Source organism: Podarcis tiliguerta, assembly GCF_965153285.1.
Source record: "Podarcis tiliguerta genome assembly, chromosome: 18".
NCBI classification, from domain to species: Eukaryota; Metazoa; Chordata; class Lepidosauria; order Squamata; family Lacertidae; genus Podarcis; species Podarcis tiliguerta.
Genome location: NC_139551.1, coordinates 3,130,325 through 3,146,830, shown reverse-complemented (window position 1 = coordinate 3,146,830; position 16,506 = coordinate 3,130,325). Strand labels below are relative to the sequence as shown.

General features: G+C 46.9%; 2 protein-coding genes across 6 annotated transcripts in view; one reads left to right on the top strand and one right to left on the bottom strand.

Moving 5' to 3' along the window:
- Positions 1-16,506, bottom strand: part of GAMT (guanidinoacetate N-methyltransferase) — a 230,584-nt gene that overhangs the window by 163,664 nt on the left and 50,414 nt on the right. The window lies entirely within an intron of this gene.
- The window catches only part of TJP3 (tight junction protein 3), a 60,002-nt gene that overhangs the window by 19,366 nt on the left and 24,130 nt on the right, over positions 1-16,506 (top strand). For all 4 annotated transcript variants that reach the window (XM_083421451.1, XM_083421449.1, XM_083421452.1 and 1 more), the window contains exons 3-11: positions 128-252; positions 1,073-1,175; positions 4,010-4,481; positions 6,039-6,142; positions 8,435-8,597; positions 9,882-9,975; positions 11,116-11,174; positions 14,481-14,550; positions 15,380-15,536. In XM_083421451.1, the coding sequence (XP_083277577.1) occupies positions 128-252; positions 1,073-1,175; positions 4,010-4,481; positions 6,039-6,142; positions 8,435-8,597; positions 9,882-9,975; positions 11,116-11,174; positions 14,481-14,550; positions 15,380-15,536 (1,347 nt within the window). The remainder of the gene's footprint in view (positions 1-127; positions 253-1,072; positions 1,176-4,009; positions 4,482-6,038; positions 6,143-8,434; positions 8,598-9,881; positions 9,976-11,115; positions 11,175-14,480; positions 14,551-15,379; positions 15,537-16,506) is intronic.

Genomic DNA, 16,506 nt, shown 5'->3' with positions numbered 1-16,506 from the left:
TAGTTGGTGAACCCAGAAACCATGGTTTAAGCTTAAGTCCAGTTTTCTGGAAGCAAACAAACTGGAATCAAATTAAATTGGAGTGCAGAAGGGAACTGACATCTGCTTTGGGCCTCTTTCCATGCAGGATCCCCGGAGGGGCTTTGGCATTGCCATATCGGGAGGCCGGGATCGCCCCAGCGGCGTCGACGGAGACACATCCATCATCATCTCCGACGTGGTGCCCGGGGGCCCAGCTGATGGCCGGCTCCAGTGAGTAGCCTTAAACCAGGCAGCTTTAGCAGGCTGCCAGGAAACCATGGTTTGATCTGAAGTCCGGTTTGCTAGAAGCGAGCAAACTGGAAACTGTGGTTGGTGAACCCAGAAACCATGGTTTGATCTTAAGTCCAGTTTGCTGGAAGCAAGCAAACTGGAAATCGTGGCTTGGCAAACCCACAAACCATGGTTTGATCTTAAGTCCAGTTTGCTGGAAGCGAGCAAACTGGAAAATGTGGTTGGTGAACCCATAAACCATGGTTTGATCTTAAGTCCAGTTTGCTGGAAGCGAGTGAAGAGGAAACCATGGTTCGTGAACCCAGAAACCATGGTTTGATCTGAAGTCCAGTTTTCTGGAAGTGAGAACACTGGAAACCATGGTTGGTGAACCCAGAAACCGTGGTTTGCTCTTAAGTCCAGTGTTTTGGAAGCGAACGAAGAGGGAACCATGGTTGGTGAACCCAGAAACCATGGTTTGATCTGAAGTCCAGTGTGCTGGAAGCGAGCAAACTGGAAACCGTGGCTTGGCAAACCCAGAAACCATGCTTTGATCTTAAGTCCACTTTGCTGGAAGCGAGCAAACTGGAAACCGTGGCTTGGCAAACCCACAAACCATGGTTTGATCTTAAGTCTATTTTGCTGGAAGTGAACAAACTGGAAACCGTGGCTTGGCAAACCCACACAGCAGCCAGGAAAGAGGGAAATGAGCTTTCTATGGAATCCTCGAAAGGTTTTTTTTTAATGGTTTGGGAGAGTCAGAATTTTTTTGTTTGCTGATTGCTCTTGGCCCGTCTCACAAGGCTTTCATCTTTTTCAGGACCCGGGACAAGATAGCCATGGTGAATGGAATCTCCATGGAAAATGTGTCCTCCTCCTTTGCTATCCACACCCTGAAAGGCTGCGGGAAAGCCGCCAACATTGTGAGTAAGAGCTCCGGAAGAGACATGCCTTTAAATTAAGCAACAGCTCAGTGGGTAATAGCATGAGACTCTTAACCTCAGGGCTGTGGGTTCGAGTCCTGCACGGGGCAAAAGAGTCCTGCAGTTTCACGGGGTTGGCGCCTACCGACACTACAATTCCCGGATTTCGATCGTCTCCCTGCAGATTTTGGGGCGGCTCATTTCCCAGTGAGAGAACGGCAGCTCTGTGTGCGCTGGTAACAATTGTTGAATTTGTTGGGTGGGACCCCAAGAGGTCATCAAGTCCAACCCGCCCTGCGACGCGTTCAGACATTGGCCTTTCTCCGGAGGTGAAGTCAAACTGTTGGAAGGTTGCAGCGCCTGTTGTGGTTGTAGAGACTGAAACAGGGTATTCCTGACAGAACATAGAACTATTATTATTATTATTATTATTATTATTATTATTACAGTGGTACCTCTGGTTACATACGTTTTTTAGGAGGAAAAAGTGAGTCTTATAGAGCAAAAAATACAGTATTTAGCTGTATGCATACACAGAAACGGAGGCTTTGAGGGAAAGCAGGCCTGCGTTGTCCGAGCCGGTTATTATCCGACGGAACAGAGTTTCCACTCCTATCGCTGATTCAAGGCCGTATAACTCCGACGTTCTCGGCGCATTCTTAACAAAATCTGAGTTAGCAGATTCCCCCAACCGCAGCCTGTCGCACACAATTTTTGTGTCTTTTTTTACAATGTAGGCTACCGTATTTTTTGCTCTATAAGACTCGCTTTTTCCCTCCTAAAAAGTAAGGGGAAATGTGTGTGCGTCTTATGGAGCGAATGCAGGCTGCGCAGCTATCCCAGAAGCCAGAACAGCAAGAGGGATTGCTGCTTTCACTGCGCAGCGATCCCTCTTGCTGTTCTGGCTTCTGGGATTCAGAATATTTTTCTTCTTGTTTTCCTCCTCCAAAAACTAGGTGCGTCTTGTGGTCTGGTGCGTCTTATAGAGCGAAAAATACGGTAATTAGACACAAACCGGCATATTTAGGACACAGAGAGTATTACAAGCCCGTTTAGGCAAAAGCTTTGTGTCTGCGTCAAGGGTTTCACTCAGGTCGGGCCCCTAGGGTCATCTAGTCCAACCCCGGCTGTGTGGGAATTGCAGAATCCCTGACAAATGGCCGCCCAACCTCTGTTTAAAAACCTCTGGAGGAGAGCCTGCCATCTCCCGAGGGAACTGAAGAGCTCTTTGCGCCGGAAAGTTCTTCCTAGTCATCGATCTGTGGAGTTGGATGCAGTGCCAGATTTACGTATACAGTGGTACCTCGGGTTAAGGACTTAATTCGTTCCGGAGGTCCGTTCTTAACCTGAAACTGTTCCTAACCTGAAGCACCACTTTAGCTAGTGGGGCCTCCCGCTGCCACCGCGCGATTTCTGGTCTCATCCTGAAGCAAAGTTCTTAACCTGAAGCACTATTTCTGGCTTAGTGGAGTCTGTAACCTGAAGCGTATGTAACCTGAAGCGTATGTAACCCGAGGTACCACTGTAAGCTAAAGAAGCTATATCTTAGGGCCCCACTCGCAAGAGCATAGGCTTTCTGACTTCTGGATTGATAGCGATCTATTATAATTACCGAGATGTAACTTGTATACAAGGGATGCGGGTGGCGCTGTGGGTCCAACCACAGAGCCTAGGACTTGCCGATCAGAAGGTCGGCGGTTCGAATCCCCACAATGACGGGGTGAGCTCCCGTTGCTCGGTCCCTGCTCCTACCAACCTAGCAGTTCGAAAGCATGTCAAAGTGCAAGTAGATAAATAGGTACCACTCCGACGGGAAGGTAAACGGCGTTTCCGTGCGCTGCTCTGGTTTGCGAGAAGCGGCTTAGTCCTGCTGGCCACATGACCCGGAAGCTGTACGCCGGCTCCCTTGGCCAGTAAAGCGAGATGAGCGCCGCAACCCCCAGAGTCGGCCACGACTGGACCTAATGGTCAGGGGTCCCTTTACCTTTACAACTGAAATTCCAAGACGTATCTGGGAATCAAAATTAAATACTTTTCATACCTGCACTGATCATAGTCATTGTTTGGATGGTGGGCTTTTATCCATTTCCGCAGTCACACAATCCATTTATCCATCAGTAGCAGAACTGGGTTCCACACAGTCACAAAAACAAATGAACCAAAAAAGCCTCAACAACGCAAAATAAAGAGCAAAAACAAAAGCGCCAAACTTAATCCATTCCGGATGTCCGTTTGACTTCTGAAATGTTCAGAAACCGAGGTGTGGCTTCTGATTGGCGCAGGCGCCCTGGAAACAATAGCCGACAACCGCGTCGGGCGTTCGGCTTCCGAAAAATATTCGGAAACCGGAACACTTACTTCCGGGTTTTCGACGTTTGGGAAACAAGGCATTTGAGAACCAAGGCATTTGAGAACCAAGGCATTTGGTAACCAAGGCATTTGAGAACCAAGGCATTTGGTAACCAAGGCATTTGAAAACCAAGGCATTGGTAACCAAGGCATTTGAGAACCAAGGCATTTGGTAACCAAAGCATTTGAAAACCAAGGCATTTGGTAACCAAGGCTTTTGAGAACCAAGGCGTTTGGTAACCAAGACATTTGGTAAGCAAGGCGTTTGGTAAGCAAGGCGTTTGAGAACCAAGGCGTTTGAGAACCAAGGCATTTGAGAACCAAGGCATTTGAGAACCAAGGCATTTGGTAAGCAAGGCGTTTGAGAACCAAGGCGTTTGAGAATCAAGGCATTTGGTAACTAAGGCGTTTGAGAACTAAGGCATTTGGTAACCAAGGCATTTGAGAACCAAGGTACCATTGTATTTCGTTTTCTCCTCTCACAGACGGTCAAGCGCCCCCGGAAAGTGCACCTCCCCGTAGCCAAGCCCAGCCCGCCCAAAAGCCTTCCTCTCTCCAGCCCCGCTTTGCGCGACGGCGACTCCGACGAGGATGCCGGCTACCGGGCGCCTTCCGCACGGGGCGGGTTGGTGGCTGGCGGCCGGCGCCAGGCTGAGGCGGAGCACAACCGCGGCTACGACGGCGATTCGTCCAGCGAGAGGAGCTCCGGGCGCTACCGGGACGAGGAAGACGCCCCCCGCAGGCACCCGGTTCGGAGCAGGAGGCGGAGCCAAGACGGCGGGCACCGGAGGCGGAGCCAAGACAGCGGGTCAGACCGGCAGCGCTTCACCAATGGGTACAGCCACAGGGGCAGCGCTAGCGGGCTGGCCCTGGTATCCGGGTTCAAGAGGCTTCCGCAGCAAGACGTGCCGATGAAACCGGTCCGCTCCGTTCTGGTAAAGAGCAAGGAGAGCGAAGGTGAGCGGGATTTCCACCCCAATTTCCCCCTCCTCTTTTTTCCTTTTACGTAGAGATTCTTCGCCTTTTTTATTAATTTTTCTGTTTTGCAATTTCAGGTAAGCATTTTGCATCCTTAAGATAGATAGATAGATAGATGATATATAGATTAAAAGAATAATTTATATTTATATATTTCAATTTTATATGTTTCACTAATTTTATACATTTCACTAGTTTTACAGCCATCTTGACATTTCGAAACTTGACTTCCTTCCCCGTTTCTGCGGTTCCTTAAATTTATTTCTAATATCTTGTGCATATCCAAATTAACTTAATTTGCTCATTTGTTCATTTTCTTTAAATATACAGTGGTACCTTGGAAGGCAAACGGAATCCGTGCCAGAAGTCCTTTAGAGTTCCAAAACTTTCAGAAACCAAAGCGCGACTTCCGATTGGCTGCAGGAGCTTCCTGCAGCCAATCAGAAGCCCCATCGGATGTTCGGCTTCCAAAAATAGTTCACAAACCGGAACAGTCACTTCCGGGTTTGCGGCGTTCAGGAGCCAAAACATTCGAGAACTAAGCTGTTCGAAAACCAAGGTACGACTGTGTATCAAGAGTAAAACTGCAGGTTATTACAATAATCCTGCCAATGTTCTTATCTGTTTACAACTTATCTGCAAATATTCAATAAACCATTTCCATTCTTTTAGAAAAGTTTTGTTATCTTGATTTCTTATTCTTCCCGTACGTTTCGCCATGCATCCTTAAGATATCAATGACCTCCCTTGGTTCATTTTGCATATCATAAATCCCTGCATATTTTACAAAAACTAGACCAATCGGTTTTCCATTATTACACCCATCGAAACTTAATTTTCACCGTTGAATTTATCTTAATGCTGTCAGCGTTTTCAGCTGTACACAATTATTGCTCATATATTCTAATAAACGTTTTCCAGTCTTCTCTAAACGTATGTTCTTATTGTTCTCTTATTCTATATGTTAAGTCCGCAAGCTGCGCATATTCCATCAGTTTTAAGCTGCCACTCTTCTTTGGTTGGGACCTCGCTCGTTTTCCATTTTTGGGCTAACAAAACATGAGCCACAGTTGTTACACGCATAAATAAATAAAAAAGATTTTTCACTTCCTTTTAATAAGGTGCACAGAACCAAGCATGCAGGTTATGGCATCCGGTGAAAATCAATAGAAGAGGAAGATTGATTTATCCTTTAAAACTGCATATTCCAATTCCCCCTTTTATTTAAATATTCCCGCTGTATTTTAACTACTTTAAACTCCTGGATTTAGATTAATACCGCTATTGCTTTGTCCTGCTTTGCATAATTCTTCAGATATAATTCTGAGAATTTTCCATTCTTCCTTAACAACTCCCATCTTCCGGTTCCTTATTCCTATTTGTCAGTTCTACATATTCCATTGATTTATCTGCCTCCCCCCCCCCTCCGTCCTTCGAAAGCGCTTGAAGAACTCTCGCAGAATCTGCCGTTCATTTCACCCAAATGTCTTCGTTTTTTCCCTCTCCTCCCTCTCCCAAAACCTGACAAAAATACAGAGTTCGGCTTGAAATTGGGGAGCCAAATCTTTATTAAACACATTACGGACACTGGACTGGCGGCGAAGGACAGTTCTTTGCAGGAGGGAGACCTCATACTGAAGGTGAGTTGGGTGGGAGAGCGTCTTCGTTCAAATCTCGGAGGAATTACACCCAGTGGCGTAGCATGGGAGGTGCAGGGGGGGCCGGCCGCACCGGGCGCAACATCTGGGGGGGGGGCGCTTGCACTCGCAGCTCTCTGCCCCTACCTGGCTCACTCACTCTTTCTCACTGCAGTGCTGGCTGTGCGAATCCGATCTGAGTCGCCGGGTCGCCGCCCACTGTGGAGGGGAGGGTGCCAGGCGTGCGGTGCGGTGCGGAGAGAGAGAGAGGGACTATCTGGGGGAGGGACAGTGCAGCGGGGGGGGCACAAATTACTTGCCTTGCCCCGGGTCGCCGCCCACTGTGGAGGGGGGGGTGCCAGGCATGCGGTGCGGTGCGGAGAGAGAGCGAGGGACTATCTGGGGGAGGGACAGTGCAGCGGGAGGGGGCGCAAATTACTTGCCTTGCCCCGGGTGCTGACAACCCACGCTACGCCACTGATTACACCCGCAATTTATGGGAATATTCAGGGTGGCCGGAGAGGATATATTCTTTATTAATATCCTTCCTTTTTTATCTTTGTTTTATCTTTGTTTATTAAATTTTCATACCACATTAAAAAAGGGTAATACAGTGGTACCTCGGGTTAAGTATTTAATTCGTTCTGGAGGTCTGTACTTAACCCGAAACTGTTCTTAACCTGAAGCACCACTTTAGCTAATGGGGCCTCCTGTTGTTGCTGCGCCGCTGGAGCACGATTTCTGTTCTCCTCCTGAAGCAAAGTTCTTAACCTGAAGCACTATTTTTGGGTTAGCGGAGTCTGTAACCTGAAGCGTATGTACCGTATTTTCCGCCCTATAGGACGCACTTTCCCCCCTCCAAAAATGAAAGGGAAATGTGTGTGCGTCCTATGGGGCGAATGCAGGCTTTTGCTGAAGCCTGGAGAGCGAGAGGGGTTGGTGCGCACCGACCCCTCTCGCTCTCCAGGCTTCAGGAAGCTCTCTGCAAGTCTTGCAAGCCCGGCGGGAGGTCCCGCAGGCTCGCAAGGCTTGCCGGCAGCAGCCTGCAGCCCAAAAGCTCGGGGGACAGCGGGGAGGCGCAGCAGTAAGGCGAGATGAGCGCCGCAACCCCAGAGTCGGGCACGACTGGACCTAACGGTCAGGCGTCCCTTTACCTTTACTTAGAAATGCATAAGACAGATAACTAGGAAATGATTATTGTGAGGTTTAACAAGTTAACTCTTTACATTTGGACAACGTTTCCACTGTGGAGAAAAACAACCCTTTCCTTAATAGCAATTTAAACGATTCGTTTAGCTAAAACAATAACATGATGGCATGTTGGAGCTAGTCCTACTGCCAACCTAGCAGTTTGAAAGCACACCAGTGCAAGTAGATAAATAGGTACTGCTTTGGTGGGAAGGTAAACGGCGTTTCCGTGCACTGCTCTGGTTCGCCAGAAGCGGCTTAGTCCTGCTGGCCACACGACCCGGAAGCTGTACGCCGGCTCCCTCGTCCAATAAAGCGAGATGAGCGCCGCAACCCCAGAGTCGGCCATGACTGGACCTAATGGTCAGGGGTCTCTTTACCTTTACTTAGAAATACATAAGACAGATAACTAGGAAATGATTATTGTGAGGTTTAACAAGTTAACTCTTTACATTTGGACAACGTTTCCACTGTGGAGAAAAACAACCCTTTCCTTAATAGCAATTTAAACAATTCGTTTAGTTAAAACAATAACATGATGGCATGTTGGAGCTAGTCCTATACAGTGGTGCCTCGCAAGACGAAAAGAATCCGTTCCGCTAGTCTCTTCGTCTTGCGTTTTTTTTCGTCTTGCGAAGCAAGCCCATTAGCGGATTAGCGCTATTAGCGGCTATTAAGGGATTAGCAGCTATTAAGGGATTAGAGGCTATTAAGGGATTAGAGGCTATTAAGGGATTAGCGGATTAGCTGCTAAAAGGCTATTAGCGGCTTAGTGGATCAGCTGATAAGCGGCTTAGATCAGCTGTTAAGCGGCTTAGAGAACAGCTGTTAAGCGGCTTAGGGGCTGGGGGAAAAGGGGGGGAGGGAAAAAACCCCCGCAGAACTCGCAAGACATTTTCGTCTTGCAAAGCAAGCCCATAGCAAATTCGTTTTGCGAAGCACCTCCAAAACGGAAAACCCTTTCGTCTAGCGGGTTTTCCGTCTTGCGAGGCATTCGTTTTGCGGGGCACCACTGTACATTTCCTGAGCTTCTAACAGCTCTCAGCTTAGTCGGCTGAGCATGAGATGCTGAATCTCCGGGTTCAAGAGAATCTCCTCTCTTTCCAGATCAATGGAGTATCGAGTGAGAACCTGTCCCTGGAGGAGACACGGCGGCTGATCGAGCTCTCGGAAGGGCGGCTGACTCTCGTGGTCCTTCGGGACAATAGCCAATTTCTGGTGAACATTCCCCAAGTCAGAGACAGCGAGAGCGAAAGCTCCCATCTGGATGGTGAGTGAGGGGCAGGGAGGCGAGGGCACGTCCGGATGCCCTCTGGGGGTCCCATCATGTGAGGAGCTGGGAAAGAAAGATTGGGAAAAAATTTAAAGTATATTTACAGAAATATTGCAAAATTAATAAATGTTAGAAGAATACAGTGGTGCCTCGCAAGACGAAAAGAATCCGTTCCGCGAGTCTCTTCGTCTTGCGGTTTTTTCCGTCTTGCGAAGCAACCCCATTAGCGGATTAGCGCTATTAGCGGTTTAGCGGCTATTAAAGGCTTAAGGGATTAGCGGATTAGCTGCTAAAAGGCTATTAGTGGTTTAGATCAGCTGATAAGCGGCTTAGCGATCAGCTGTTAAGCGGCTTAGGGGCTTGGGAAAAGGGGGGGGGAAACCCCCAGGAATCGCAAGACATTTTCGTCTTGCGAAGCAAGCCCATAGCAAATTCGTTTTGCGAAGCACCTCCAAAACGGAAAACCCTTTCGTCTAGCGGGTTTTCCGTCTTGCGAGGCATTCGTCTTGCGGGGCACCACTGTATTGGAATGAAGTTATATGGTGTTAGCAGAAGTGTTATTAAGAATTATATGAATATTAATTGTTAATGGGTTAAAGTGGAAAATTTAAAGTTAAATTGTGTTGGGATAAATTATAGAACAAAAAATTGAAGAAGAGGGAAAGGATTTGTTGAACCAGCTAATTTGAACTAGAATACAAAAAAGGGAGGTGCGAGGAAGTCAAGGAAATAAGCAAATGAAAGATATAGATATGAAATTTGGATGTGTGTTTAAATGTTTTTGGGTTTTTTGTTGTATTGTTGTATTGTATTGTCTGTTGAATGTATGTATTGTTTTTCTTTTTTTATAACTATAAAACATTTAATAATTATTATTATTTTTTAAAAAAAGGGAAAGATCACTTCCAAACTGCACCAGCAGACTTGGAGGGAGTTTCCCAACTCAGAGTAGACCCCTCCTGAAATAAAACCGTTTTCAAAACTCCAGCAGGGCCACATCAAAATCCTTCTTTCCTTAAAAAATATTTTTTATCAAAACTTTGAAATAAAGGTAAAAGAAAACTTGGGGGGGGGGGTCACATCATTCAAGAAAAGCTTAAAGTCGGTTTTATTCTTTCTTTTATATATACAGTGGTACCTCGGTTTCTGAGTGCCTCGGAAGCCGAACGTTTCGGTTTTCGAACGCCGAGAACCCGGAAATAAATGCTTCTGTTTTCAAAGTTTTTACCGGCAGAGGTGACGCACCGTGAAATTATTTCTCTTTCTTTTCTTTTCCCGAAGACATCTCTGACCTCGGCTCGGACATCTCGCCGACTCCAGCGGCCCCAGCAAGCGGGCCGGACTCGCCAGCATCTCCAAAGTGGAATCCGGCCCCGTAAGCTTCTCTCTGAGATGCCGGGGGGGGGGGGTTTCTCATTTCCTTTGCCCACCCTGTCCCCCCACCGTCTCTCTCTCTCTCTCTCTCTCTCTCTCTCTCTCATCTATCTATCTATTTATCTCTCTCTGTCTCTCTCTCTCTCTCCCCCTCTCTCTGTGTGTGTGTGTCTCTCTCTCTCTCTCATTCTCTCTCTTTCTCTCTTTCTCTCTCTTTCTATCTATCATCTCTTTCTCTCTCTCTCTCTCTCTCTCTCTCTCTCTCCCTATCTCTTTCTTTCTTTCTTTCTTTTCTTTCTTTCTTTCTTTCTTTCTTTCTTTCTTTCTTTCTTTCTTTTTCTCTGTCTGTCTGTCTCTCTGTCTCTGTCTCTCTTTCTCTCCCTGTCTCCCTCTCTCTCTCTATCATCTATCTATAACTATCTATCTATCATCTATCTATCTATCTATCTATCTATCTATATCTATCTATCATCTATCTATCTATCATCTATCATCTATCTATCTATCTCTTTCTATCTCTCTCTCTCCCTCTCTCTGTGTGTGTCTCTCTCTCTCTTTCGATCTCTCTCTTTCTATCTATCATCTCTTTCTTTCTCTCTCTCTCTCTCTCTCTCTCTTTCTTTCTTTCTTTCTTTCTTTTTCTGTCTGTCTGTCTGTTTGTCTGTCTCTCTCTCTCTCTCTTTCTTTCTCTCCCTGTCTCCCTCTCCCTCTCTCTCTGTCTCTCTCTATCATCTATCTATCTATCTATCTATCTATCTATCTATCTATTTATCTCTATCTCTCTCTCTCTCTGTGTGTGTGTGTGTCTCATTCTCTCTCTTTCTCTCTTTCTCTCTCTTTCTATCTATCATCTCTTTCTCTCTCTCTCTCCTGTCCAGCTGAAAAAGGTTGCTGTCCCCTGGTATAAGGAAGCATTTTGTCTCCTCCTGCATTTATTCTAGGCACGGCCAAATTTTGCTTGTTGAACCTTGCCTCATTAGATAAGTCTTAAAGCCTTCCCACTCCTTTTGGACTACATCGGTTGGTTTATTCCGTAATAATTCGGTCCCTTTTGCAAGTTCCAAGTACAGTACTCCCTTCACATTAATTCCCTTTTTTCTCTAGTGCTTTTCAAAAAATCTCCTTCCCTCCCCAAACGCAGGACCCTACGGCGCTCCGAGCAAACGTCACCCGAAAAATCGATGACGCCCCCACTTTGCGGTGAGTCCATCTCCTGTCTCTCCCATCTCTCTGTCAAGGTGGCTGGTTTTTGGCTTTGAAGGTGGGTGAGAGGTTTTACGGCAGGGACTCAGGCCTGGGGGGGGTGGTTCAGGGTTCAGATGTGGCCCCCCAGGCCTCTCAATCTGGCCCCTGGATCCTTCTCCCCTGGCCCTTCCCCGCCAGATGTTTTTGCCAGGTTGCAAAGGTGCCCTTGAATTTGCATTTTGTGTGCCTGGGCAGAGGGTTTCGGGGTGACTAGATTTTCTATCCAAATGGGGAGGGGCTTGTTTGTCTATCCCAGCAGTGGAGAAACCTCCATTTTGGGGGCTCGATTTCCCCCCAACTCCTTTTCTGCCCCTGACACCCTCCATAGAGCAGTTGAAGTCTCTGCCTTATCCGTAAATACTCCATAAGATGCAGACATGATGGACTGAGTAAAGGCCCCAATCACACTTTCTATTAATAATAATAAAAAATAATTTTATTATTTGTACCCTGCCCATCTGACTCTGTATCCCCAGCCACAATGGGCAGCTTTCAACAAATATAGAAGCGTAATGAAACAGCAAACATTAAAAACATCCCTGTACAGGGCTTCTTTCAGATATCTTCTAAAAGTCAGATAGTTCTTTATTTCCTTGACATCTGGTGGGAGGGCGTTCCACAGGGTGGGCGCCACCACCGAGAAGGCCCTCTGCCTGGTTCCCTGTAACTTGGCTTCTTGCAATGAGGGAACCGCCAGAAGGCCCTCGGGAGATGGACCCAGGTGTCCAGGCAGAGCAATGGGGGTGGAGACGCTCCTTCAGGGATACTGGGTCGTTTAGGGCTTTCAAGGTCAGCACCAACACTTTGAATTGTGCTCGGAAACGTCCTGGGAGCCAATGTAGGTCTTTCAGGACTGGTGTTATGTGGTCTCGGCGGCCGCCCCCAGTCCCCAGTCTAGCTGCCGCATTCTGGATTAGTTGCAGTTTCCGGGTCACCTTCAAAGGTAGCCCCACGGAGAGCGCATGGCAGTAGTCCAAGCGGGAGATAACCAGAGCATGCACCACTCTGGCAAGACAGTCTGCGGGCAGGGAGGGTCTCATCCTGCGTACCAGAGGGAGCTGCCCTGGACACAGAATTAACCTGCGCCTCCATGGACAGCTGTGAGTCCAAAATGACTCCCAGGATGCACACCTGGTTCTTCAGGGGCACAGTTGCCTCATTCAGGGCCAGGGAGTCCCCCCCTCCTGCCCGCCCCCTGTCCCCCAGAAACAGTCCTTCTGTCTTGTTGTTATTCAGCCTCAATCCATCCATTACCATCCACCCCCACCGTTGAAAGAACTTCAATACCGCTTTAAACACTCCAGGAATTCTGGGATCTGTAGTTTTTATTCAGGGTGCTGCTAACCCTCAGGAGAACCCTCTCATGACCTCGCAGAACTACGTTTCCCAGCCTAACAACCAGTCCCTCTGTCCCAGGGAACTCTGGGAATCGTAGCCTTGGGGGGGGGTCTCCTAACAACTCTCAGCAAACTATATCTCCCAGGATCCTTTGGGGCAAGCCGTGACTGTTTAAAGTGGACTGCTTCTGCTTTTAAGGGTGTGCTATGGGTTCAGCTTTGGTCAGTTTCCGCGTGCTTTGAAATGGGTGCAGTAAAAGACCTTCTGCTCTGTCCAGGGTGCTGAAACCATATTGCGCCTTTGTGTTTTAATATTATTATTAAATGCCTTTTTTAATGCCTGATTCTTCACTGCGTTTTCATATTCAGCTGGGGCAACCCAGTCAAACAGGTGGGGTACAAACATTAAACTATTAATCTTAAAATGTGTGGTGCCAACGGGTTGCCCGTGAAATTGTTGTTGAGCTTTTTGGGGGGACACCGCCCCCAGAATATACGCTTGGGGGGTTATTTTTGCATTTTTTTGAGCATTAAAAAATAATAATTCTTGCCTTATGTCCTCAGTTTCCCCAGACATTTTTCCGATTGGCAAAAATCCGCCCAGAAGCCATTTTTTAGGGCGGTTACCGGGAAAACCCTAGTCTAGAAATGGAGGTACAGTGGTGCCTCGCAAGACGAAAAGAATCCGTTCCGCGAGTCTCTTCGTCTAGCGGTTTTTTCGTCTTGTGAAGCAAGCCCATTAGCGGATTAGCGCTATTAGCGGTTTAGCGGCTATTAAAGGCTTAAGGGATTAGCGGATTAGCTGCTAAAAGGCTATTAGCAGCTTAGTGCCTTAGAAAAAGGGGGTGGGGAGCGGAAAAAACCCCCAGGAATCGCAAGACATTTTTGTCTTGCGAAGCAAGCCTATAGAGAAATTCGTTTTGCGAAGCACCTCCAAAACGGAAAACCCTTTCGTCTAGTGGGTTTTCCGTCTTGCGAGGCATTCGTCTTGCGGGGCACCACTGTATACTTGTGGCCAAGGGATGGAAAGATCACGAGGCTCCAAAAATAACAGATTGGCAAATCAAATTACAGGGATTGGTGGAGACGGCTCGACTGACTAGTAAGCTCAGAGGAAACTCAAAGCAAAAATTTGCGGGAAAATGGGATGGTTATAGAAGATACGTTCAAAAATACAGTAATAGTTTTGACTCCGTGCTAGCATTCAAGTGATAAAGGAACTAAAAGGAGGTGGACAGCAATTAAGGATTTATTATGTTTTCAGAATGTATTAGGAAAATTATATAGAAAGGTTGACTGTTTTGTGTACATTCAAATGTAAGATAAAATTTATGCAAAGGGACTTGACAGGAAGTCAAAGTTGAAGAAAATATTTTGGAAGATAAAAGGGGGGAAAATATTTACTTTCATTATTATCATTTTGTGTGCGGGTGTGTGGGTGTCTGCACATATGTGTGTTGTTGTATGCAATGTTTGGGAGGAAATAAGACGGTAAATAACAAATAAACTAAATATCGATGTATGTAATTTTTATTTCTTAATTATATTTAGGGGTAGTATGGCTGTACAGTGGTGCCTCGCAAGACGAAATTAATTCATTCTGTGAGTTTTTTCGTCTTGTGAATTTTTTTGTCTTGCGAAGCACGGTTTCCCATAGGAAATGCATTGACGGTTTTAAGAAAAAGGCGCAAGACGTTTTCGTCTTGCGAAGCAAGCCCATAGGGAAATCCGTCTTGCGAAGCAACTCAAAAAACAAAAAACTCTTTCGTCTTGCGAGTTTTTCGTCTTGCGAGGCATTCGTCTTGCGAGGTACCACTGTATTGTTTTTTGTAACGTAAAATCATTCAATAAAAATTATTTAAAAAAAAAAAGAAATGGAGGCTGTGGTTTTCAGACTGTCTCTGTGTCCTGTCCCCCTCGCCAGAAGTCCAAGGGAGCCCTGAAAATGACTACGATGCCCACGCCGACGCCTCCCGGACCAGCGCAAATTATGGGTAAGGAGCTTGGCAGAGTCCTAGCACTTCCAGAGCTGGCCGCACGCATCCTGTCCCTGAGAGCGTTTTTCTTTTTCTTTCTTTTTTTTAAATATAATTTTTATTAACAGGCCAATCAAATCACATTAATTCCAAATCACATTAGTTCCAAATTATACAGCCAGATTTTAAAATTTTTGTTGGGGGTGCCCATACTTCAAGCTCCGAAAGGGGTCCAAACATCACTCTCGCTGCTGCTTTAATTAAGCAGTTCTATCCAGTTCTGTCCAGATAGTCTCTTTGTTATTTTCCTCATCTTCTATTCCTTTCTTTGTGATCTCTGATAATCTTCACAAGCGGGTTGAAAACAAGCATCTCCTGTGTGGGTTTTGCACTCTCCAAGAGTCATATCACATAAAGGACAGACGCCATTTCCACACCTCCGTAAAAAAACATTCCCATAGTCTGTCCGTTGATTTCCACAGGCTTGCCAATCTACCGTATTTTTCGCTCTATAAGACGCACCAGACCACAAGACGCACCTAGTTTTTGGAGGAGGAAAAGAAGCAAAAAAATATTCTGAATCTCAGAAGCCAGAACAGCAAGAGGGATCGCTGTGCAGCAAAAGCAGCAATCCCTCTTGCTGTTCTGGCTTCTGGGATAGCTGTGCAGCCTGCATTCGCTCCATAAGACGCACACACATTTCCCCTTACTTTTTAGGAGGGAAAAAGTGAGTCTTATAGAGCAAAAAATACGGTATATCTCAGGGGGCCCTGCCAGGTCAAGATTACATCCCGATAACCATACATTCACATTCCCTGAGAGCGTTTTTCGTCCTCTCCGGTTTCAGATACAGCCCCGATTCGAAAGTGGTCCGTTTCATAAAAGCCAAGAGCATCGGTCTCCGTTTGGCCGGCGGCAACGATGTCGGCATCTTCGTCGCCGGGGTGCAGGAAGGCAGCCCGGCCGAGAGCCAAGGGATCCAGGAAGGAGACCAGATCCTTCAGGTAAGCAGATCCCTCGCCTGATCTCCGCAAGGTCTGTGATGGGGACGCGGGTGGCGCTGTGGTCTAAACCACTGAACCTCTCAGGCAGGCATGGGCAAACTCGGCCCTCCAGATGTTTTGAGACTACAATTCCTATCATCCCTGACCACTGCTCCTGTTTGTGGGAATGTTCAGGGATGCAGGAGAGGATATATTGTTTGATTATAGCCTTTCCAACTTGTGTTAACAAGTTCACAATTTTAGCAGAGTAACATTCCCCCTTTTAAACTCACAGCGGATGCGTTTGCTCAGGCTCGCTAAACCCTTTATAATAACTGTTCTGGTATTTCTCCCTTAATCCCTCATAAAAGATAAGACACGACACAGTCTTCTATAAAAGTATAAAAAGAGCTTACTCACATTCTGTTCACAATCAGATCCCAGAAGGCAGACTTAGCATAACATATACCTGGAAACTATCTCATAAGGAGACAGTCCCTTTGTCCTCTCTGGGCTGGAGGCCAAGAGAGCATCTTTGGCTAAGCAGATGTTGCTTCTTTGATGCATGTAGTCAAAGAGTGAGAGATGGCTGCCCTGCCCTGTGCTTTTGTCATTACCTGCACAGGTGAGTCCACGCCCACCTGTAGTCACATGCAGAGGAAGTCTGTCCCAGCCCAGAAGGAAACAGGAAGTTTACCTGCCGGCTGGACAAACATTCCTCCCCATGTGTAAACATGTTCGCTCTAGGAATGTTGTACTTTACTGCTTTTGTGTTTCACATCCCACACTGTTAGCTAGGGATGATGGGAGTTGTAGTCCCAAAACATCTGGATGGCTGAGTTTGCCCATGCCTGCTCTTGGGCTTGCCGATCAGAAGGTCGGCGGTTCGAATCCCCACGACGGGGTGAGCTCCCGTTGCTCGGTCCCAGCTCCTGCCAACCTAGCAGTTCGAAAGCATGCAAGTGCAAGTAGATAAATAGGTACCACTCCG